The following is a 22282-nucleotide window of genomic DNA, read 5'->3' as shown; positions in this document are numbered from 1 at the left end:
TTATTTGTCCCCTCTGTATGAACTGGGAATAGTTTGACTTGATAAAAATATGACTATTACAGAAAGAAAGATCTCTACTTCCATAGCATATTTTTCTGTTACATTTGCCAAATGTTTATAATTATATTGCCTATCAGTCAGTATTAGTGGGCAGCAAAAGTTTATCTTCAAATAAGAAGGTGACTGCCATTGGTTTGATTTTAGCAACAGAGCACCTTTGTACAGTGTGTCAGAGAAACCTGGATCAGGTCTGGGTAACCACCAAAACTCTTTCTAGGCCCAGACACTGTTCTTTGTCCAGAGATCCCTCTCTTTAGCCACATGCCATTTTTCTTTTTCATTTTTTCCTCTTAAAATATCCCTCCCTCTTCTGCAGGAATGACATTTTTGTGTTCCTGCTAAGTACACGAGCTGGAGGACTGGGTATCAATCTGACTGCGGCAGATACAGTAAGTAACAAGAGCACAAAAATACACTGGATATGCGGTTTTTCTACTATAAATATGTTGTTCGGTTGGCATTATCCTTTATTATGTGTCACAGACTTTTTATTTCTTTGTCTCTTGTTGTGTTAAAAGACAATAGTGGCACTTTGCCTGGAACTGGAACATTTTAGCTTTCCTTTTGGGCTTTTCTCTCCATTCTCTTTTTCTAAGTTTCTTACACATTCATTCAACACCTATTTAGTAAATGCCTCCTATGTGTCTGATAATGTTTTAAACACTTGGAATATGTCAGTGAATAAACAAACTGGAAAAAAAAACAGTCAACTAACCAGATGTGTGTGTTTTAGGAGCTATAACTGAACAAATCAAAAAGTTGTTTTATTACTCTTATGCATTATTCCATCATAGGAAAAACTCATATTTTTGTATCCAGAACTTATAAACATGGTTGGAGAACAATAAAATTGGTGATTTTAAAAATAAAATAAAAAGACATCCCATCAAATTATCTTATCCTTTTATGCCCAGTCTCCTTGGAGGAATACTTCAGCATCTGAAAGGGAGAAGAAAAGAGCATTCCTTTTGTATCTCAGATTTATTCACAGGTTTAAAATATATTTAAAAACAATATCAGTAACCCTGAGACATAAAAATGCATAAATGGGAAATTGTTTTGTAGAAGGCATGATTCTGCAAATGTCATTTAATGTGATCGTTGTGGTACCTCTCTGTGAAATACAGAGCATCAGAATCCCCACAGATATGAGGAGGATGCAAACTCCGGAGGGTTACGGAGAAATGAATGAAGTACAAAGGTGAAGAAGCTTGAATAAATTCACAACAGTAGAGCTGGAACTAGATCCCATGTTTCCCAGGTTCCACTTCTAGGCTGTGTTCATTCTTTCTCCTTGTTAACTGATGCACTGTAGAACTGCCTGCCTTCAAGAATGAAAAACAGATTCTGTAACATCACCAAGTAGAATATCAACTATAGGACTCAGCTGTACCTTCCTCGGCATCTAAACCACTTCAGCCAATTAACCATGCTGGAACAGGGTTCCAGGGCCTGAGGACTGCTGGAGGCATAACTGGGTAGATTCTGTATCTTATGTGCACATCATCAGCCTCAGTCATCTTAAGAGAAGGCAGTCATTGGTGGTAGTGTTGTTCTTGTGGGTTTTCTGATGAGGTAACTCACTTGGTGTCATATCAGCAACCTTTCTCTTTGCCCCTTGGTTCTCTGCTCTAGTTTTCAAGCATACTGTCCCAGTTAGTCATACTCTTTTTTTTTTTATGAATTATTTTGGTTGTCAGTTTGTAGGTGATAGAGGGCAGATTCCATAGTTTTTGGGTTTCTTCAAATTAGAGAAATGAGACCTGGGTTTGAATCCCAGCTCTGCTGTTCACTATGCGAAAGTGAAACAGTTGCTTGACTGCTCTAAACCATAGTTTCCTCCTCAATAAAATGAATATAATAATCCTTCCTTCTCTCATGGTTGTGAAATATTACTTAGAAACATGTGACCCCAGTGCCTGCACATTAATAGCCCTCAGGGATCCTGTGACTCTTGTAGCCCCAAATGAGAGAGCCAGGTCCAGGACTTCATTATTTATACTGGGCCCCAAATACCCCTCCTTTCCCCTGGGCCTTGTCTGCCTGGCTCTGTGCTCAGCTCTGCTGCTATGGGAAAGCTGGGGATGGGAGTCCAGGGAAGGCTCTGGATTCCCAGGGCGGGTGAAAACAAATTCACACATGATGTGGATTGAAGGGCCAGAGTTGGGGATTGGGAGCCTCAGAGGAGGAAGAGAGCCGATTGGGGAAGAAATACTCCAGCCTTGCACTGGTTCAGCCCTGCTGTGTCCTGGAGGCATGGCTGGAAGAGGGGTGGAAACTCTAAGGGGCTTCCCAGGGGGCAGTCGCTTCTTCTACGGCACCTTTGTTCCCCTCCAAGGTTGGTTGATATGCCTCTCCTGTGTCTCTGCACGGCCCCCAGGAACTGGGCCTGAGTTTATCTCTGGGTCTCCTGCTTCCCCTCCTCTCCTCCCCCGACCCCGGGAAGCCTTTGGCTCAACATCGCAACCACAGTTCCCTTAGAGAGGCCCAGGTACCTGTGTGAGAACGCCAGGCAGGTGGTGATCAAGCTAGGACGTGAATCCAGGAGTGAAGACTGGTAGTCCTGCCGCACCAGGGTGCTTCCCTCATACCAAGAGGTGACCGATGGGGGAAGTTGGGCACAGATTGGAGGATGAGTTATTTGGTTCCTGGAGGGGTCTTGAGACACTGTTTAGCATGTGGGTGGTCTCAGTCATTACACTTATCTAGTCTGGAAGGCCCCACGGCACCCCCTCCACATCCCAAGCTTTGCTCCAGCCGAGTGAAGCCAATGCATATTTTTTGTTTTGTTTTTTTGGCTGCGTTGGGTCTTCGTTGATGTGTGCGGGCTTTCCCTAGTTGGCGGCGAGCAAGGGCTATTCTTCATTGTTGTGCGCGGGCTTCTCATTGCTCTAGCTTCTCTTGTTGCAGAGCACGGGCTCTAGGTGTGCAGCCTTCAGTAGTTGTGGTACGTGGGCTCAGTAATTGTGGCTCGCGGGTTCTAGAGCTCAGGCTCAGTAGTTGTGGCACACAGGCTTGGTTGCTCCGCGGCATGTGGAATCTTCCTGGACCAAGGATCGAAACCGTGTCCCCTGCATTGGCAGGCAGATTCTTAACCACTGCACCACCAGGGAAGTCCTGCCAATACATATTTGAAATAGAGGGAGGAGCACGTAGGAACTGACCCAGACACAAATTCAATTCAGCAAAGTGAAAGTTCTCTCCCAGGTTAAAGGGGACTCTCTGACAGCTGCCTAGGAGTTGGTAGCAGTGGGCCCAATTAGTCTTACTCTTAATGTGAGTACAAGATTCATCACTTTCTGCTAGCTGATCTTTTGGACTCCAGTCTCAGTCCCTATCCCCATACCTCCTCTGTTAGTTTTTATACCCTTCTTTATTAACCATGCTACTCCCTGGCCTAAAACTCTTCAGGGAGTCTCTGTCATCTACAAGATAAAGTATAAGCTCTTTTACACATATAAGGCCCTTCATTTTGTGGCCTTTGTCTCCCTTTCCAGCCTAATTGCCAGACTACTACTCCTTCCAAAATTTATGTTCCAGAGGCGGGGAGAGGTTGGGGGCCTAGCGTGGAAGAATGGTGAAAAGAAGGGGGGCTTTCAACAGTTGCCTGCAAGGCACTGGGAGAGTGAGAACCCGCCCAGTGTGGCGCCAGGGCATGGGCCGCCTCTGTCCATGTCTAGGGGAGGTACTGCTCTCTCTCGGGGTCAGTGGATTTCCCGGCGACGTGACCATCATTTTGAGGGGGGACTTGGGGATCTTCATTGCCACTCGCCTCCTGACCAGGTGCCAGATTCCAACCCACCCCCTCTTTCTCCATACGATGAAGTCCATCACCTCTCACCTAGATCCGGATTTGGGTCAACTTGGCGTCTTGTCACCAGGTCCAGCCATCAGTGTGGGGTCAGTGGGTCAAAGACGGCGACACAGACTCTGAGATCCGGGACCTCAGTAACCTGAGAAGGGGAAGGCTGGCCGCACCCTCCCTACCTCCCACCTATCTCCCTCTGTTCTCTCCCTCCTTTCCAGTCCCAAACCAGCTCACCGGAGTTGAAGCCAGCCCTCCAACTGTGTGAGCGCAGGCCACAGGCTGGGGGTGGGCTGCAGGTGGGGTGGGGGGCTGACTTCACAATGACTAGCAGGTTTGCTAAGGGTTGGGTCTGTTAGGCTCTAGGGATCTGGAGCGCCCTTTGGCGCTTGGCAGGTACAGGTGAAAGCTGTGTCTGGTGCTCTCTGAAGGACCTGTGGCCTGTGACTTCCAGTGGTCCAGTGGATGGATGGATGGATGGATGGACAGACGGATGGATGGAATGAAAGAAGTGTTCCCATATTAGGGTACAGGGAAATCATTCTGGCTCTGACATGATTTCTGTACTAACTACAACAGCCTGTTTTGTGGCCTCAAACATACATTATACATGTGCCTTAATCATTAAGGAAAAGCGTGCATTGTCCGGAAACAAAGACGTCCTTTTTCAAGGAAAAAAACAAAAAAATTTATGTTCTGGTAATAACAATAGACTTGTTTCCTGAACCCACCATACTGTGTCATAATGTTACATTAACAGTTCCCTCATCATAGATCTTTGTCCTGGGCACTTTGTCTTCTTCCACCTGGTAAACTTCTGATTGTTTTTCAAAACCCAGTTCAGGGTCAGGGGTTGCTGTTTTATATGGGCTGGTAGCCTCTCTGATAAGGTGACATTTGAACCAAGATCTGAAGAAAGTGAGAAAAGCAAGCCAGTTATGCATCTGGCAGGAAAGAATAGCATTCCAGGGAAAGGAGATAAGTACAGAACAAAGCCCTGAGGTGAGAACATCCTTGGCATAATCAACAATGAAGCAAGCCCTTTGTAGGTGTAACAGAATGAATGAGGGCAGAGTGGTATAAAATGAGTGGCAGAAGCAGATTATGTGGGGCCTAATAGGCCATGGTTAGGATTTTGAGGTGGGAGGCTACTGGAAGAACTTGAACAGAGGAAGAACTTCAGCTTGAGCTTAAATGTGTCCTTCTGGCTTCAGGGGGGTGGGGTGGAGAAGACTATAGGGAGAGAAGTAGAAGCCGGAAGTTCAGTTAGGAATTAGACACAAGACGATGGTGACTTGGACAAGGATTGAAGCAGTGGAGGTGATGAGAAATAATTGGAATCTGCATGTGTTTTGAAGGCATAGCCAATGGGATTTACTACTAGATTGGATGGGGATCATGTGGATCAAGGAGAATTCCAAGGTGTTCAACCTGAGCAACTGGAATGATGGAGATACCAACTACTGGTTAAGGGGAAGGTGTGGGGAGGAACAGGCTTGAGGGGAAATCAAGAGTTTGGTTTGGGGTTTGTTAAGTGCAAGACTCTTAACCAGACATTAAGTGGCATTGTCACCCAGGTGGTAGAGTGTGGAATTTAGGAGAAAATTTGAGGCTCAAGATGTATTTTGGAATCATCAGGTCATAGATAACATTTAAAGCCATGAAGCTGGATGAGGTCACCTGGGGAGGCCTAGCATTGGTTCATTTGATTAAAATATCTTTCCCTTCTTCTCAGCCTGCCTATGTCAGGTTTGGCCTATGGTTTCTTAAGGAATAGTTCGCCTAGTTATCCATTTGAATGGCCAAAAAATAAGCAGGTTTGAGGGGGGCAGATGTGCATCATGCTTCTGGTTTTCACAGTTTGCCTTATGCAGGTAAGCTACTCCTGCCAGTCAGAAAGAACCAGAGTAGGCCCCCAACCCCATAGCTAGAGGAGTAGAAGTAGGAATTCTCTTTATATCCTGGGGCATAGAGAGAGGCTCTGAATATTCTGAGTCCCCAATACCAAAATAATTTACATTTAATTTTGAAGGGAGGGCTGAGGGACTCATAAATTAGAACCTCCTGGAATACTCAGAAAAAAATGAGACCACAGGATTGAAATGAGTGGGCTTCCCTGGTGGCACAGTGGTTAAGAATCCGGCTGCCAATGCAAGAGACACGGGTTCGAGCCCTGGTCCGGGAAGATCCCACATGCCGTGGAGCAACTAAGTCCGTGTGCCACAACTACTGAGCCTGTGCTCTAGAGCCCGTGTGCCACAACTACTGAAGCCCGCACGCCACAATTACTGAAGCCCACGCACTGCAACAAGAGAAGATACCACAATGAGAAGCCTGCGCACCACAACAAAGAGTAGCCCCCGCTCACCGCAACTAGAGAAAGCCTGTGCACAGCAGCGAAGACCCAGTGTAGCCAAAAATAAGTAAATAAAAGATTTAAATGAGTTGCTAGGTAAAGCTTTGTGTGGAGTTAAGTTATACTCGCTGTGTGTGTATTATTAGAGAAACAGTAAGCTTAATTGCTTGCCTGGCATTTTTCCTTTGTCCTGAGATTTGTTCAGCTTTGGAAGATCCCCAGAACCATTTATGGACAAGGAAGAGGTTAGTCTGCCTAAAATGTCAGGAAAAACTTAATGTTTTATGATTGAGGGTGCATTTATAAACATGTATTTGTAAACACTGGTATTCTATCTGGCTCACTCTGTTAGTAAAAACATGATTTTAGCATGAAATTAATGGCAACTGCCCTTCACTGCCTGTGTTGTTCTTTGTGTATTCTTCTTGGAGTGGGGATCTCTTTGCATTTGACATTGTTTAGTGAGAAATTGTTATAAACTGCACTGTTGGTTTTGTTTGTGTCAGATCTATTTTAAATGTTTATGTGTAGAGAGAGATTGAAGAGCTTTTGTCCCTTAGTAACAGTGTGAGAAGTCTTAGGTCCTGTGAGACAACATGGGGCACCTTTCAGCCCTCCCAAGGAACTGAACTTCCACCCATTCTCTTGGGGGGGAAAAAAGAGTGAGTTCCACCCTCCAAGTGTTGGTCAGCTTTTTCCAGTTGTTCCTCTAAATTTTCCTGTTTTCCATTTCACTCCCTCATCCCCTGAAACTCCCTCTCATTGACAAGTATAGCCAGGCACCTCTACCCCATCTCAGTTCTCACCTTCTTCCCTTGCTTCACCTCCCAATGCCCGCCCAGCTTGGTGTTTACAACTTCATAAAGGTGCTGAAAAGTAATATATTTCCCCTTAGTCATTGTTGGGCCACACATTGTGGACTGACTAGCTTTAATCTTTCCTAGTTAAGTCAGCTGTTGTAGTTCTTTAATATTTTCTCTAGAATGTCTCACTGAGCTCCATAAACAAAGATGTCATCTCTGTCCTATTCTAATGGACATGGTCTCCCCTGACTCCCTCTCCCTGAGTTTATGTCATGGTTGATTCAGTGTTCATTTTATTGTCAAGTTAGATAATAACCATACATCGAACTTGGTTTTTAGTTCCCTCTGTTCTTATCTTAACCCGCTAGCTTACACATATTTCATATTCTTTTTCCCTGGGTCTTTTTCTAAGTAGAATCTTTCTTTTTTAAAAAAAACATCAATAGCTTATTGGATAGGGCTAAGTAGAATCTTATTTTAGTCTCTCTTTCTCCCCAGTTCCTCACCTCTTTTAATCCATTTGAATGATACATAGCCACTAAATTGGGGGAAGGGGGGACTTTAAAGTTAAATTGCAAGCCTATCTCTTAGGCTTTAATCTTATTGTTTATGATCTCAAAAGAACCCAAGTTGAATCAGGTTTGGTTGCCACTGAGACTTCCAGGAAAAAATGTAAATATGGAGGAAACACCTATGAAATGATTCATAATATAGGATTCCCCATAATGAATTCATGCTGAACCATTGCCTTAGGCTTGGACTACTAAGGTACTATCTTTGGAGTGTGACATCAACTCTCATTTTACACATATGTAGGTCATGTTAGGTATGTTGGGCAAATAATGACCCTTCCCCCTCAGTCCAGTTGGAGGTCTCATTTTCTTTTTTTTTAAAGATTAATTTTATTTTTGGCTGCATTGGGTCTTCGTTGCTGTGCAAAGGCTTTCTCTAGTTGTGGCAAGAGGGGGCTTCTCGTTGCGGAGCACAGGCTCTAGGTGCATGGGCTTCAGTAGTTTTGGCATGTAGGCTCAGTAGTTGTGGCTTGTGGACTCCAGAGCGCAGGCTCAGTAGTTGTGCATATGGGCTTAGTTGCTCCACGGCATGTGGGATCTTCCCAGAATCCACTGCGCCACCAGGGAAGTCCAGAGGTCTCATTTTCATTAACTCTGTCTTTTCTTCCTTTGTTCTCCCTGAAAGTTTAAACTGAATTTTCTAAAATTTTGCATATCCTGTTGAAGCTCCAGAATATCCTGTGGCTAAACTCCTCTACAAGTGACAAACATTGTGTACTTCCAAATCCTAGATCTGTGGACACTGTGGATTAACAATAAGCTTTCATAATGATTTTCTTTCTTTGGCAGGTAGTTTGTAATTTTTTCCTTAAGGATTCTAACCTATACTAGAAAAACTGAGGGATTATACCTCATATGAAAGCAAGACAAAAGGAGTGCCAGAAGAAAGAGCCATTGGGAGTCCTTATTAGTAGAGGCAAGAGCATTGAAAATGCTGGTGCCTTTTATCCATCTTTACCTCAAGTGAATTCTGCAGAAAATGGCAGAAGAATTGCTTCCATTTTTAAATGAGAAAATAAATTACTTAAGAATGGTGTTATGCAAGGGAAAAAGCATCTAGAGGAACAGTGTCAAGAGAAGTGAATCACTCTTCAGCCTACATTTTAAGGCTCTGTCTAGTTTTGATCACACCTTAGAGATTCTAGAATCAATTGACTAATATTTGTAGAATTCTCCTTTGTACTGGTGGATGGTGTCTGTCCTCAAATAAGACTAGACAGGAAGATTTTTTTTTAAATGTAATACGGGGCTTCCCTGGTGGCGCAGTGGTTAAGAATCTGCCTGCCCACGCAGGGGACATGGGTTTGATCCCTGGTCCGGGAAGATCCCACATGCCGCGGAGCAACTAAGCCCGTGGGCCACAACTATTGAGCCGGAGAGGCACAACTACCGAAGCCCACGCTCCTAGAGCCCGTGCTCCGCAACAAGAGAAGCCACCGCAATGAGAAACCCGCGCACCTAAACAAAGAGTAGCCCCCGCTCGCTGCAACTAGAGAAAGCCCGCGTGCAGCAACAAAGATCCAACACAGCCGAAAAATAAATTTTAAAAATATATATATGTATTATGCACAAAACAATTGGACACCTTTAGAAGGTAGCAGTTAAGTGGGAACTTGGACCAGCATAGGTGATGCAACATTTTGCTAATAGTGCACGTTGCTGAAGGAGACTATTAGGATTGTGAACTCAGGCCAGTCTCTTCCTAATTTATAAGATGAAGAAAATATATAAGGTTTTTTTGAAAATTTAGTGAGATTAGTGCTCAGAAGGTTTCAGCCGGTATTACTTCTAATAGGAATTCATGAGGAATAGGAAAAGGAGACATTGTTACAGGCAAGAGAAATCAGGGAGGTCTTCCTGAAAGTGGTGAAGCTTAAACTGAACCTTAACCAACAGAGAAGAGTTGAAGGATTGTTAGTCAGAAAATCAGCTTAAGCAAGAAGTAGTACAAACAAATGTAATATAAGTGAGGGATACCGAAGAGACCTATCTGACAAAAGGGAAGGGGTGCTTTTATATTAGGAAAGAATAAAAATGAAGTTGTCTTAGTAGGACCTGATTATTGAGGGGACTTTGGACTTGGTGTGTAACAGCATAATTGACAGAGAGATGGAGTGGTCTCCAGTGGTACCCAAAGTATACTGAAGAAGAAAGAAGAGACAGATCTCAGAAGCCTGCTGGTCTAGAAACATTAGTGAGCCAGATGTAGGTGGTGAGGGCCTGGTCAAGGAGGACAGTGGACTGTAGAAAGGATAGGTTTGTTTCTGAAGAAGCACTAGCTGGATTTGGTGACTTGGCTGAATGTACAGGAGGACGCATGAGAGATGAGGGTCATTTTGAACTGGCTTTCTTTTAGGAGGTCTACTGTATTGATAGTAGCCTCAGGGCTGAGGACCCAGGAGTCTGTTGGTTTTAGGATCACTGGTGGGGCAGGGGAGGGGGGAGTACATTTTGTTGTTGTTTGTGTTTGCTGTTTAGCAAACTAGAAGTAACTTCCAGAGAACCCTTTAAACATTTCTTGCCTAGAATTCAAGAGACAGGAAATGATCCTGTTAATGGGAACCTGAGAATGCCAGGAAAGCCATATCTGTCTCTTACAAGGTAGGCCTAGGGTTAAAGAGAAGGCTTTCACATCCCTCACATCCCAGGCCCACTGCTTATTTAGGCGGTGTGATCTTGGATAAAATCTCTTATTCCTCTGTGTCTCAGTTTCCTCATCTATAAAAAGGGGTTTTTTAATAGTACCTAAATCATAGTGGTAGTGGGATTTAAATGAGTTAATACACATAAAGCACCTAGTACAATGACTGGCAAATAGTAAGCCCTGAGTGTTAACTATTAATATTGTTGCCACTCCCTCTTTTTAAATGAAAACTCTGAAAAATGCTCAGAGTATGTCTCTTTTGCCCAAGGCAGATGAGGGAATAGCTTGGTTTTATGAGTAGATACCTGTTCATCTTTATATCGTAGAAAAAAATCTGGCATCAGACTGTTGAAATAGATGAGTGGCCGGGTTGCTGTCAGAATTCCTGGTGTTGCCCTGAGAGTGCCTCATCTTTGCTGTATTCTTGTCCTGCCTATGCAGGTGATTTTTTATGATAGCGATTGGAACCCCACTGTGGACCAGCAGGCCATGGACAGGGCCCACCGCTTGGGGCAGACAAAGCAAGTTACCGTGTACCGACTCATCTGTAAGGGCACCATTGAAGAACGCATTCTGCAGCGAGCCAAGGAGAAGAGTGAGGTAAGCAGAAGGCAAAGGAAGTATCGTGCTGGTAGAGAAAATAGTCCAGCCACATTGACTGGACTAAGACTAAGACTCTCTTGGCTTTCATTGGTCATGAAAGCACTAAAATTTCTTGTGAATAGAAAATAAAATGAGGTCCCGTACAAAAGCAGTCTACTGCCCTGGCCATTCCTTACTCCTTTTCTACCAGAATGGTGTCTACAACCTACATTCAGCTGTTGTTCATGTGAAGAAGACCCCAAGTCATGGCCTTCCTGTTTGACATGGTTTCACATTCAGGGGAAGAAGGAATGGCGTTTGCTCTCACCCTAGTACTCTCGGTGTGATTGGCCTCTGAGTTGTGTGACACATTTGCTGGTTTCTAAAGAAATGATCATTTTGCGTTCTTTTCCTTCTTGATTCATTATTATTGGACCTTATAGCTATAAATTAATAGTTCCAAGCAAAGAAGTTCTCATTGTCCTTTCTGTTGGACAAATGACCTGGATGAGCCAGTCACACGAATGAAAAAGTAGGAAATCCAGGGGCCTCACCAGAAGAACAGATTAAGAAAGATGTTTCTTTCTTTCTGAATATTTGCCATAAGGGAATGGATGCCTGATGGTGGTGGGTTTTGATCTGCTTTGATATATAGATTCAGCGGATGGTGATTTCTGGTGGAAACTTCAAACCGGATACCTTGAAACCCAAAGAGGTGGTTAGCCTTCTTCTAGACGATGAAGAATTGGAGAAGAAATGTATGTACTCTAGACCTCTTATTAATGCTCTCTCCTCCTTACAGAGATGTTTCTTTAGCCCCACACTTCTGGAAATGGAAGGTGCCCTTGACTGTGCCAAGGGGAGGCAAAGCCAAAGACTGTCTGGGGAGAAACATTTTTTGGTTAATATTTTATATTAAAACCCAAAGAAGGATGTATTATGGAGTAGAAGGAAAAATTCGTGTGTATTGTTAGAGTAATATGACTTCAAATAAATGTGTACCAAGAAGGCTATATCCCTTGACTCCTCAGCAGTAATGAATTTACTCTGTTCTATCCAGAGAAATGTTTTTATGGAAAAGTTGGAAAAACACACTGCTGTATGTAACATACAGACGCTTCTCCCAGTACTTCTGGCTTTTGAGAACAATGGTTTTGAGTTTCAGACTTACCTTGTAAACCTCTGAGGACTTCGACAGCATCACATAAGAAAATGTGATGAAGCGCCTTTCTTATGGGGCTCACATTTGCCACCACCTTCTAAAAACCTTTCAGGACTCTGTGCAATGCAGAGATATTAAAAGGCTGAAAAGAAAAGGAAAAAATAAAAGGCAAGGAAAGGCGCATGACAGTGTCACTGAATCATGGTTTGAACCCCAAAACTGTTAAGAATCCAAGGAACTCTGTTCATTCTCCAAGTTAGAAAACCACCAGTTATCTGCCTTAGATGGATAGAAGTCATACCTTCAATCATAAATATAAAAGAATATGGCCACCTTAATTTCAGAGAATGAGGATTAGGATTGCTGCAGGTACTTCATCAGATCTTTTTAACATTTTCTTGACAGTGAGACTCCGACAAGAAGAGAAACGGCAGCAGGAGGAAACCAACCGAGTTAAAGAGCGGAAGCGCAAGCGGGAAAAATATGCAGAGAAGGTATGTCAAGTTTGGGGTGGTGGACAGGGACTGATGGGGGTGTGGAGTGGTCCTTACAGAAGAGGCTTCAGGGTACGGGCTTGTCGTCTTGGTTACTGGTTGGTGTCCAGCTCCATCTACGTGTGCTGTACAGCAGTTCTGTCCTGATAGAGAATCAAGCAGGAGAAATGCAGCCTTGGTAGAACTGTACTCCCCACACAGACATAATTACATGTGTCTGTGGTTACATGTAATTATGGAAACCATTTGTTGGGACTGTTCAAAAGCATATGTCTAATAAATGTAAGATGGATGTTACATTATTAGATTCTGTAGAATCTTAGAAAAGACCTAAGAGGTCATTAGATCCAGTCCTTCTGCCATAGTTCTGCTAGTGCACCATTCAGTGTCATCTACTACTCGAAAAATAAATCGTTGGCCAGTCTGTTCATCTTTTTCTCCTATTCATGCCAAGGATTTGAGCTGTTTTTGTCTCTCTTCTGACATTTCCTACTTGAGCCCACCAGGCTAGCTGCAAACTGGGATGTAGTTCCCCTACATTTCTCCCTGTCTTGCTGTTTCTACCAAAGTATATCAGTAATCCTTATCCCTGATCTTTACTGATATGTAAATGAGAAATGAGGTCTTCAGGACTTAATTTTGTTTCAGGAGTCAACCCATTAGTTCTGACTAGGTTCCCAGACTTACTATGCCTAAGGACTGTTGGTTTGAACAAATAAATAATTAGTTAATTGATTTAAAAATAAATAAATAAAGGCTGTTGGTTTGAAACCATTTTATTACCTTCCAGAAAGTGCCTCCTAATTTCTTCTGGTGGGTTTGGCTTACCTTTAGGTTGTGCTGAACTTTCAGACATTGCCATAGCTCTGGGCCCTCAAGTCAGACATTTGTCCATGTATCATTTCCCTGGACTGTTTGGTTTGTCTGAAGCGTGTTGTCTAGTCACATGTTAAAGCTGGTTGTGTTTTAAGTGGAGGTCCACTTCTTCCCCTTATGCAAGCTTGTATAGGGCCTCGTGTCCCTTTGGCTGTATGGCCCTGATGGTCAGCAGCCTAGGAGCCTGTCTATATATTATAGGTTCATCTTCTGATAGACACACCAGCTCAATCCACACCCTCAGTTGTACCTTCTGCTAAGCAGAACTATTTCTAGCCTGAAGGATGCCCTTGGTACTCACTATATTTACAGAGTTGAAAAAAATCTTAGGAATGAAGGCTCACGTTCTTCCTAGTCTGGGCTGCTATTTCTACCCATGTTCTCAGGTTTTCTTTTATGACTCCACTTGCAAATCTCTAACCCATTGCTTACTACTATTCAGAAACAATATCAAAGAAGAAAGGGTGGTTTTCTTCAACAGGACATTGTAGGGTTTACTGAGTTTGCATCAGGTGCCATCCCTACTCTGAATAAGAAGTTTCAGATAAATACCCCGTGATGATATAAACTACACAAAGACATACCGCATTAACCCTAATATAGGTCTAGATACAAATGCCGTTAGGTGCGGTGGATGGGTGTGATACCCAGAATTTTCTAAGTACTTTCTGTGCTTCCACATCTCTCATCTGTGACAAAGCCCTACTGAACTTGGCTCTAGAACTGTTTAGTGTAGCTTAGTCGCTCAATCCTTAAGCGTAAATTGAGGAAATAATGAAAAGCCACCTCAGTATTCCTTGTGTGTAATAAGAACCTTCATTCCCCTTATACATTTTTAAAAAGAAGGCAGAGTGAAAACAGATGTGCGGAAAATATACTAAGAGCACGGGCCCTCCCTCTTGTGGGGCTGCATCAGTTCAGCCCCTGAGAAGTGCTGCAGCTTGGCTGTGCTGAAAGCTGACCGTGCACCCCACCCTGTGAGGATTAGGTTTGGCACAGCTCCAGTTCAGTGTGACTGGCCTTTCAACTCTGTGTTATTGTGCCAGAATATGCATAAACTCTTACAAAGCCATCCCTTTCCTCTTTCCTTAGGATTTTTTCTTCCTTTAATAATATGCTAATTGAATAAAATGAAACTTAGAAGTTTACAAAGAGTCAAATTTCTGTCATCACTTTCTTCTCCCACCCCACTTTTCTCTTGGTGCCTATCCTCATCCTTTTTCCATATTTCTTGATTTGTGTGTTCCCAGAAGAAAAAGGAAGATGAATTGGATGGGAAAAGGAGAAAGGAGGGTGTGAACCTAGTGATCCCATTTGTTCCTTCGGCTGATAACTCCAACCTCTCTGCAGACGGGGATGACTCCTTCATTAGTGTGGACTCAGCCATGCCCAGCCCTTTCAGTGAGGTGAGGCTCCTTTTAGATGCCTTCATCACAGCAGTGGGGACTGTGTCCTGACCTGGTAGCCTTTGCTTTTCCAGGAGTTCTCCTGCCTTGTAGAAGGGGTTACATATGGAATCCATGGGAAGATAAGCAAGTGAGGACAAGCTGCCTTCTTTGGAGCCAAAGCAGGGGGTCTGACTCTCAGGAGTGAAGCCAGGCAGGAGAGGCAAATGGTGGTGATACCTGAGAAACACATCCTGATGTAGGCACGAGGGCCATGGGCTGCGGGCTAGGATGGGGGGTGATCATGATCCTTTTGCCTCTAGATCTCCATCAGCAGTGAGCTGCACACCGGCTCTATTCCCCCTGACGAGAGCAGCAGTGACATGCTGGTCATTGTGGATGACCCAGCCTCCTCAGCCCCTCAGTCTCGAGCCACCAACTCTCCTGCTTCCATAACGGGCTCCGTGTCAGACACTGTGAACGGTAAGTGATGCTGCTGTCCCATACAGCTTGGGTGAGGTCCTGATTCCTTCTAGGATAATACTGTTTTCTACTTTCTTTAAAGAAGAGTGAAGTAGAGCAAAAAGAATTTGTAGGCTCATTCTTTCATTAGCTGATTCAAGTGAAAGGGAGAATGAGAAGGTTTAGGGAATGCAAAATAAGAACTTCATAAAGATTTCAAACTTCTTTCTTTTCTGGCCATTCCTGTCTTTCATATTTCACCCTTATTTTTGCCAGTTTTTAATTATAGTTAGCTTTTCCAGGCCTTTTCTCACTTTGTTCTGTGGGACCCAGTGTTGGGAGTAGGGACTTCCCTGGTGGCACAGTGGTTAAGAATCCGCCTGCCAATGCAGGGACACGGGTTCGAGCCCTGGTCGGGAAGATCCCGTATGCCGCGGAGCAACTAAACCCATGTGCCACAACTACTGAGCCTGCGTTCTGGAGCCCGCGAGCCACAACTACTGAGCCAGTGTGCAGCAACTACTGAAGGCTGCATGGCCTGGAGCCTGTACTCCGCAACGAGAGAAGCCACCGTACTGAGTAGCCCGTGCACCGCAACAAAGAGTAGTCCCTGCTCGCCGCAACTAGAGAAAGCCTCCGCACAGCAACAAAGACCCAACACAGCCAAAAATAAAACATAAATTAATTAATTAATTTAAAAAAAAAAAAAAAAACTTGGGAGTAAAAGTTGATTCTCCGGGGCAGGAAAACATTGGAGTGTGCAGGTGAATCACAGGTGCACGTCTCTGGAGTTCATTTAGTAATGATCTAGTTGAAAGAAGAAATTCAGGAGTAATGGCACCACTCTTAGAGAATGAAAAGCAGCTTGGGGTGTCAGGCTGTTGTAGCTATTTACAGTTCTTACTAGCTGTGTGACGCTGTGTCCTAGTCATTAAATTGAGGCGTAGACCTCCCTGGGAGTCCTGAAACAAACACTCTGAAAGCCATCTTCCCTGTCCAGGAGAAGATTCTGTTAACATATGAAGAAATAAACGTTTTTCCCTCTTGGCCCATTTGTTCCCATAGGAATTTCCATTCAGGAAATGCCAGCCGCAGGACGTGGTCATTCAGCCCGAAGCCGAGGCCGCCCCAAAGGTTCAGGAAGCACAGCCAAAGGAGCAGGGAAGGGCCGGAGCCGGAAGTCCACCGCAGGCAGTGCTGCTGCAATGGCAGGAGCCAAAGCAGGGGCTGCCGCGGCCTCTGCAGCTGCCTATGCTGCATACGGGTACAACGTGTCTAAAGGTGCGGAGGCCCCAGGGGACTGCGGGCTCCATTCTGGTCGGGGACAGTCTGGAGGGTCTATTGAGCATTCCGCCAGGTAGAGCAAGTTGGACACCCCCAGGCCCAAAGCTCCTTCCCAAGCCCATGTTGGATTCAGCCTCAGCATTGAGTGCTCCTGGCTCTCTCCTTGCCCTTGTGACTTAGCACAATACTGCCTTCAAAGTGGAAGTAACTGTGAAAACAGAGAAAGCTGAATTTTAAACAGAATTTCTCCTACTTTGAGAACTGATTTTTTTCCCCCAGACCCACATTTTAATAATTACATTTCAGCAGTCAAGGCTAGCATAGTTAACTTTTACCCAGCCTTGTGCTCCATCACCTTAGGGTTAAACACCTGCTGTAGCGAATTCCCTGGTGGTCCAGTGGTTAGGACTCTGTGCTCTCACTGCTGAGGGCCCAGGTTCAATCCCTAGTCAGGGAACTAAGATCCCATAAGCCACGTGGCGCCAAAAAAAAAACAAAAACAAAACAAAAACAAAAAAACAACACCTGCTGTGTGCATAGGAGTATAACACATGGACCCCACACCTGAGTGTATAATGAAAATGAGAAGGGGAAGCTGGGCATAGAATTTGTTTAACAGCAATACAAGGCAGTATGCATGTACTGAATGAAGGAAGAGGGAAGGCCTTAATTCTGGTTGTAGATCAGAAGAAGGAGGAACCATGGATTTGATGCCTAAGTTGCCAGGCTAATTCAGAAGGAAAGAGAAGGATGGTGAAGGATTTAAACTGGCGACAGAGAGTTAACAGTGACCAAGGCATGTTGGGGGTCACCGAGCAGGGTCAGTCAGGCTGTGCTGAAGAGGAGCTGCGGGAGTCAGGGTTGGAAAGACCTGCTGGGCGAGAGCTTACCCAGTATGTGACCAGAGGCTCTGGGAAGTTTGAGAAGGGAAATAGCTAGCTATTGTGACCATGAGCTGTGGAGGATAATGGTAGCAATGGAATGTAGTAGGACATTTGAGAGTGGTGAGAAGGGCACCCTCACCATGCACAGACCTCTCTCCCCATTGGAAACGCGGGCTTAGGATTTAGGGTTGCTGCAGCAAGTACGGGCATCGTTGGATAGAAAGTTCTCAGTAAGCATTAGGCTACCTCCCCTTTCTCCTCCTGCAGGGATAGCGGCCTTCATTTATCTGTTCATTCAACAAATATGAAGTATGATAGACTACCCCAGTGTTTCTTAACCTCTTGCCAGCTCATCACACTCTTGGAAAACAACAACCATGGCATGGTCAAGGCTGCCATGGCAGGATTTCACCCACGGATGGGGCAAAGCATGACACTCATCATGCTTTCTCCCGGAGGCAACAGGGGGTAGAATGTTACAAGAAAAATTGACAGTGCTTGGTGACTGGGAACGGAACACAAGGGAAAGGACTGATCTGGACATTACCCACAGCTCCACTGTGGATGAGAGGAGACACAAGTCTGCCTGCTGAGCACTTAGAATTCATTCTTAAGAATGTTCAAGGGCTTCCCTGGTGGCGCAGTGGTTGAGAGTCCGCCTGCCGATGCAGGGGACACGGGTTCATGCCCTGGTCCGGGAAGATCCCACATGCCGCGGAGCAACTAAGCCCGTGAGCCATGGCCGCTAGACCTGCGCGTCCGGAGCCTGTGTTCCGCAATGGGAGAGGCCACAACAGTGAGAGGCCCGCATACCGCAAAAAAAAAAAAAAAAAAAAAAAAAAGAATGTTCAAAAGAGTTGTTGCCCAGGAAGCCATCGCTGGAGATGGGAGATTTGAACCAGGTCCTTAAAGTGGCAGGGCTTGGAGAGCAGGGGTAGCTGCGTCCAACACAGGGAGAACTGCATGAGTGTAGACACAGGATAGAGTGGGCAGCCTTGTGTCCTCTAGCCAGACTGGGGAGTAGAGGGAGGGCATCTTCTGAAATTAAGAAGGAAGCAGCTGGGACTTCCTTGGTGGTGCAGTGGTTAAGAGTCCACCTGCCAATGCAGGGGACATGGGTTCGAGCCCTGGTCTGGGAAGATCCCACATGCCGTGGAGCAGCTAAGCCCGTGAGCCACAGCTACTGAGACTGTGCTCTAGAGCCTGTGAGCCACAACTACGTAGCCCATATGCCACAACTACTGAAGCCCTCGCAGCTAGAGCCGTGCTCTGCAACAAGAGAAGCCACTGCAGTGAGAAGCCTGTGCACCACAACAGAGCAGCCCCCGCTTGCCGCAACTAGAGAAAGCTGGCACATAGCAACGAAGACCGAATGCAGCCAAAAATTTTTAAATAAATAAATAAATAATTTAAAAAAAAAAAATAAAGAGGGGAGCAACTAATCACAAGTGGTGTCCTAAAAAGGAAAAAGGAATGTGTAAGAAAATACATTAGTGCCTGTAAGTTACGGCTCATCCTGCAGCCTTGGCTTTCCCATGTTATATAATGTGTGCTCTGTCCTTGAGTGCCAAGGTGATACCTTACTCCCTGTTGATGCGGTAATGTGGAGAGAGCTGGGTAGGTATCATTTTTCTCTTACTGAAAAAAACAGTTGACAGGAAGAGCAAGCAAATATGCTAAGAAGAGTGGCAGGGAGGGGGTTCCCCACGACCTCATCTCCAGAACAGACTCCAGCAACCGAGGTCAGGCACTGAGGCACTCAGACAGGACTGGTGCTTATGCTCTTCTTGCCTCTCTTTCCCTCCCCACAGGAATCTCCGCCAGCAGTCCTCTGCAGACATCCCTTGTTCGGCCTGCTGGCCTTGCTGACTTTGGACCTTCAAGCGCCTCTTCTCCCTTGAGCTCCCCTTTGAGCAAAGGAAATAGTGTTCCTGGGACTCCCAAGAGCCTCCACTTGACCAGCAGCCTAGCCCCAGACTCCCTGGTCCGGAAACAGGGCAAAGGCACCAACCCCTCTGGAGGACGGTAACCACCTGGCCCTCCAGCTTCCTTCAACTGAACCGGGGGCTAGAGTCCTGGCCTGCAGATGGTCTTTGGATGGCTTGCCCAGTGCAGCATCTTTTCATCCCAAGCCTGAGGGCAGTGACGACCAGCTGCAGCAAGGGAAAGACAGGCAGGTGGTTGGTGTGAGCACTTTGATCACCTGTCTCTCAAGAGGAATGCTCTGGGGTTGCCTGTAGGAAGAAGGCCCAAGGACAGGGGTCAGGCCCACAGCATCTCAAAAGAATTTATAGGCAAGTCTTAAACCTCATACTGGGAAAGGGCCTGACAGAGACCCTGTTTAGATGCTCAGGCACACAGTCTCCGTCCCCATTCCACCCTTTGGCTCTGGCCATGTCCCTTGCAAAGGCTCTGCAAGTGCTGTGAAGAGTCTTCCACGGTGGAGACTTCTCTTAGGGCTGTGATTTCCTGTGGGGCTAGGAAGGGAGGAAATCATGTATGTGACGTCCTCAGTCATGGGCAACTCCCCAATTCTCCAAACCCCATTTGCCAGAGTGTCACGGTTGAGAGCAGCGAATGCAGAAGAAGGTAGTGGTCTGTGAGGATGACAGAAGGCTAGAGGAAGCATGCCTGGAGGCAGTTGTTTTCCCAGCATCTCCTCCCCTGTCCTGCATGGTTCACACCAGAGAACCTTCAGGTCCCACCAGCAACAGTAGCAGCAGCTCCCACTCCGGGGCTCCCAGAAGCCAGTAAACAGACCAGGAGCCACCTCAGTCAGCAGGACATCCTCACTGCCCCTCTTGCAGGCTCCCCTTGCCCTTCCTGAATGCACAGTCTCCCCACCCTTGCCCTTCAGCCCCCTGCTTGGCTGTATGCACTGTCTGTATTGCACTGAGAAAGGAAGGGATGGCGGAGTGAGCTGGAGAGGATGGAGAGAGGGCAGGCTCAGCACCCACCCTCTCAGCCCGTCCCCACCAGCCTGAGCTTGCTTCCCTCCAGGAGAGGCAAAGGGGTGGTGTTGGCATGGGTGGTGTTTCTGTTTGCCCCCAGCCTGATGTCCCTGGTGGAGCAGGTGCTTCTGGGCGGGCCAGCCTCTAATTTGCACACCTGAAAATCGTGGAATTGAGTTTAGATAGATTGATTTTTAAAACTTCTTTTTTTGGAGTAGGAGTGGTAGGGGAATCATTTAATTTAAATCATTAAGATTCCCCTGCCCAAACCCAAACTCCTGTGTACAGATGCTATTTAGAGGGAATCAGAAAAATGCCAAGCCTTTTTTCTCTTTGAATGTGCTGTCTATTTTTATAACTGAACTTGTACATATGTATAAAGAGAGACACATCTTTCTTTTACTAACTGGAGAAAAAAAAATCTTAAATAAAATGGAGTGAGATAATTTTATGTAAACTGAGGTGTCTGTGGTCTTTGCAGCTGCCTCTCCTTAGGGGCACTGTAGGGCTCTTGGGGGAGTGTGGCAGGATGAAGGGGAAGCAGAGCCCCAACATCGTCATCGTTCTTGTGGTCAGGACACGTGGTCAGTGTGACAAGGAGTGCCCTGTGGGCATAGGAATTTGCCTCCAGCCGTCAGAGAGGAGGCTTGACCAAGTGCTTGGCCGGCCAGGGCCACGGCCCTCAGGGTGTGGGCTCCTTATGACTCCAGACCTTGTCTCCAGGACTTAGGCGTAGGCAGCTTGACCTGGTCCACCGTTAGGCAGTTACAGAGTGGTAATCTTAACACTGACGGATTCTTTCCCAAAAAACCACAAGTGAGAGATTATCCTGGCAGTGTATAATATATAAAATCCCCAACTAGTAGAAACTTTGTTGTCCCAATTTCTAAAACTGTGATGTGTGTACAAATGTGTGCATATAAACCCCAGAAACCTACCCGTTTGCAGTTCCAGTACCCACTGTCAATCAGGTAAGCCAGCAGAAATACTAAGGAACTGTGAAACGAACTCAGTGTTGTCAAAGTTAGCTGTACTTGTAAGAATCATGAAGGAAAACAGTGCAGTATGTTACTAGGGGTTCCAAAGACATCCAGGCTTTGAAAACTTAGCTCTCTGATCAGTTGGAAAAAGAATGAGTTCCCAGCCTGCACTGGCAGTGTTTCTCTGATTGAGTTAAATAAAACACTCATATATGCTCTTGCGTCACCTTTGAGCAGGGTTCGTGCTGTTCCGAGTGTGCTGGCTGTGTGGCCTTCCAAGCCTTGGCTAACCCTGCACACCCTTGATTGGGGTGGGCTGGCTCCTGAGAAGCTGCTGCTCACCCCATCACAAGCATGATGAGCCTCGTCTTCATTTTGTTGATCTTAAGTAGCACTGTCATATATGCTGGGTCTTCTTTTTCTTGCTGGTAAACTTGACCAAGGCCTCACACAGAGCAAGCCAGCATCAGTTTCCCAATTAGCCATGCCCTATTGTCGTCACCACTGTGGCTTCTAGTCCACAAGCCCACTAGGATGGGTCCTCTCCAGTTCTCATTACCCAGTGACAAGACTCTAGAACCTTGTCAAGGTCAGCAGCGGTCGCCTCTCTAGGGACCTGACAACTCAGATCCTCACGTAGCTTCACCCAGATGAGGATAGGCTAGTATCCTCTCCTGAAAAGCATGTACGTCTTGGATCAGAGCTCTCTGGTATTCTGTGTCCCCAGACATGGTGCCATACCCCCCATTTACCCATTTTCAGTCGAGTCCCTGAAGAAACACAGCTAACATTTCACATTGAGGGGTGCTTGCAGCCTTAATGTTCCTCCTCACCTGTCCCTCCCTTACCTGAGGGTTCACAGATGGGGCTTGAATCTTAAAAGCGAAGGCTTCAAACTCATTAACAGCTTGAGTCCTGTCCCCAAGTTATGACTCAGGCTAGTCTGTCCACTCTCTGAAGACTGTGGCTTTCATGTGGGAGA

General features: G+C 45.7%; 1 protein-coding gene and 1 long non-coding RNA gene across 4 annotated transcripts in view; one reads left to right on the top strand and one right to left on the bottom strand.

Annotated features, from left to right (window-relative positions):
- INO80 (INO80 complex ATPase subunit) overlaps positions 1 to 20777 on the top strand; it is a 132234-nt gene extending 111457 nt beyond the window's left edge. The window contains exons 29-36 of one of the 3 annotated variants that reach the window (XM_059057994.2): positions 377 to 449; positions 10682 to 10840; positions 11478 to 11580; positions 12390 to 12478; positions 14608 to 14760; positions 15063 to 15222; positions 16267 to 16482; positions 19181 to 20777. In XM_059057994.2, the coding sequence (XP_058913977.1) occupies positions 377 to 449; positions 10682 to 10840; positions 11478 to 11580; positions 12390 to 12478; positions 14608 to 14760; positions 15063 to 15222; positions 16267 to 16482; positions 19181 to 19398 (1171 nt within the window). In that variant the 3' untranslated portion in view covers positions 19399 to 20777. Of the gene's footprint in view, positions 1 to 376; positions 450 to 10681; positions 10841 to 11477; positions 11581 to 12389; positions 12479 to 14604; positions 14761 to 15062; positions 15223 to 16266; positions 16483 to 19180 lie in introns of all 3 variants that reach the window. The other 2 variants (XM_059057993.2, XM_059057995.2) reach the window with 2 other exon arrangements.
- Positions 1107 to 4895, bottom strand: LOC136793815 (uncharacterized). Its single transcript, XR_010839656.1, has 3 exons — positions 3902 to 4895; positions 2556 to 3131; positions 1107 to 1385 (listed from the first exon to the last, which is right to left on the bottom strand). It is a non-coding gene; the product is annotated as an uncharacterized lncRNA (long non-coding RNA).
- Positions 20778 to 22282: the final 1505 nt, after the last annotated feature.

The sequence above is a fragment of the Kogia breviceps genome, chromosome 3, assembly GCF_026419965.1.
Source record: "Kogia breviceps isolate mKogBre1 chromosome 3, mKogBre1 haplotype 1, whole genome shotgun sequence".
In the NCBI taxonomy this organism is placed as follows: Eukaryota; Metazoa; Chordata; class Mammalia; order Artiodactyla; family Physeteridae; genus Kogia; species Kogia breviceps.
The sequence above is the reverse complement of the archived record's forward strand: the minus strand, read 5'-3'. Positions and strand labels throughout refer to the sequence as shown.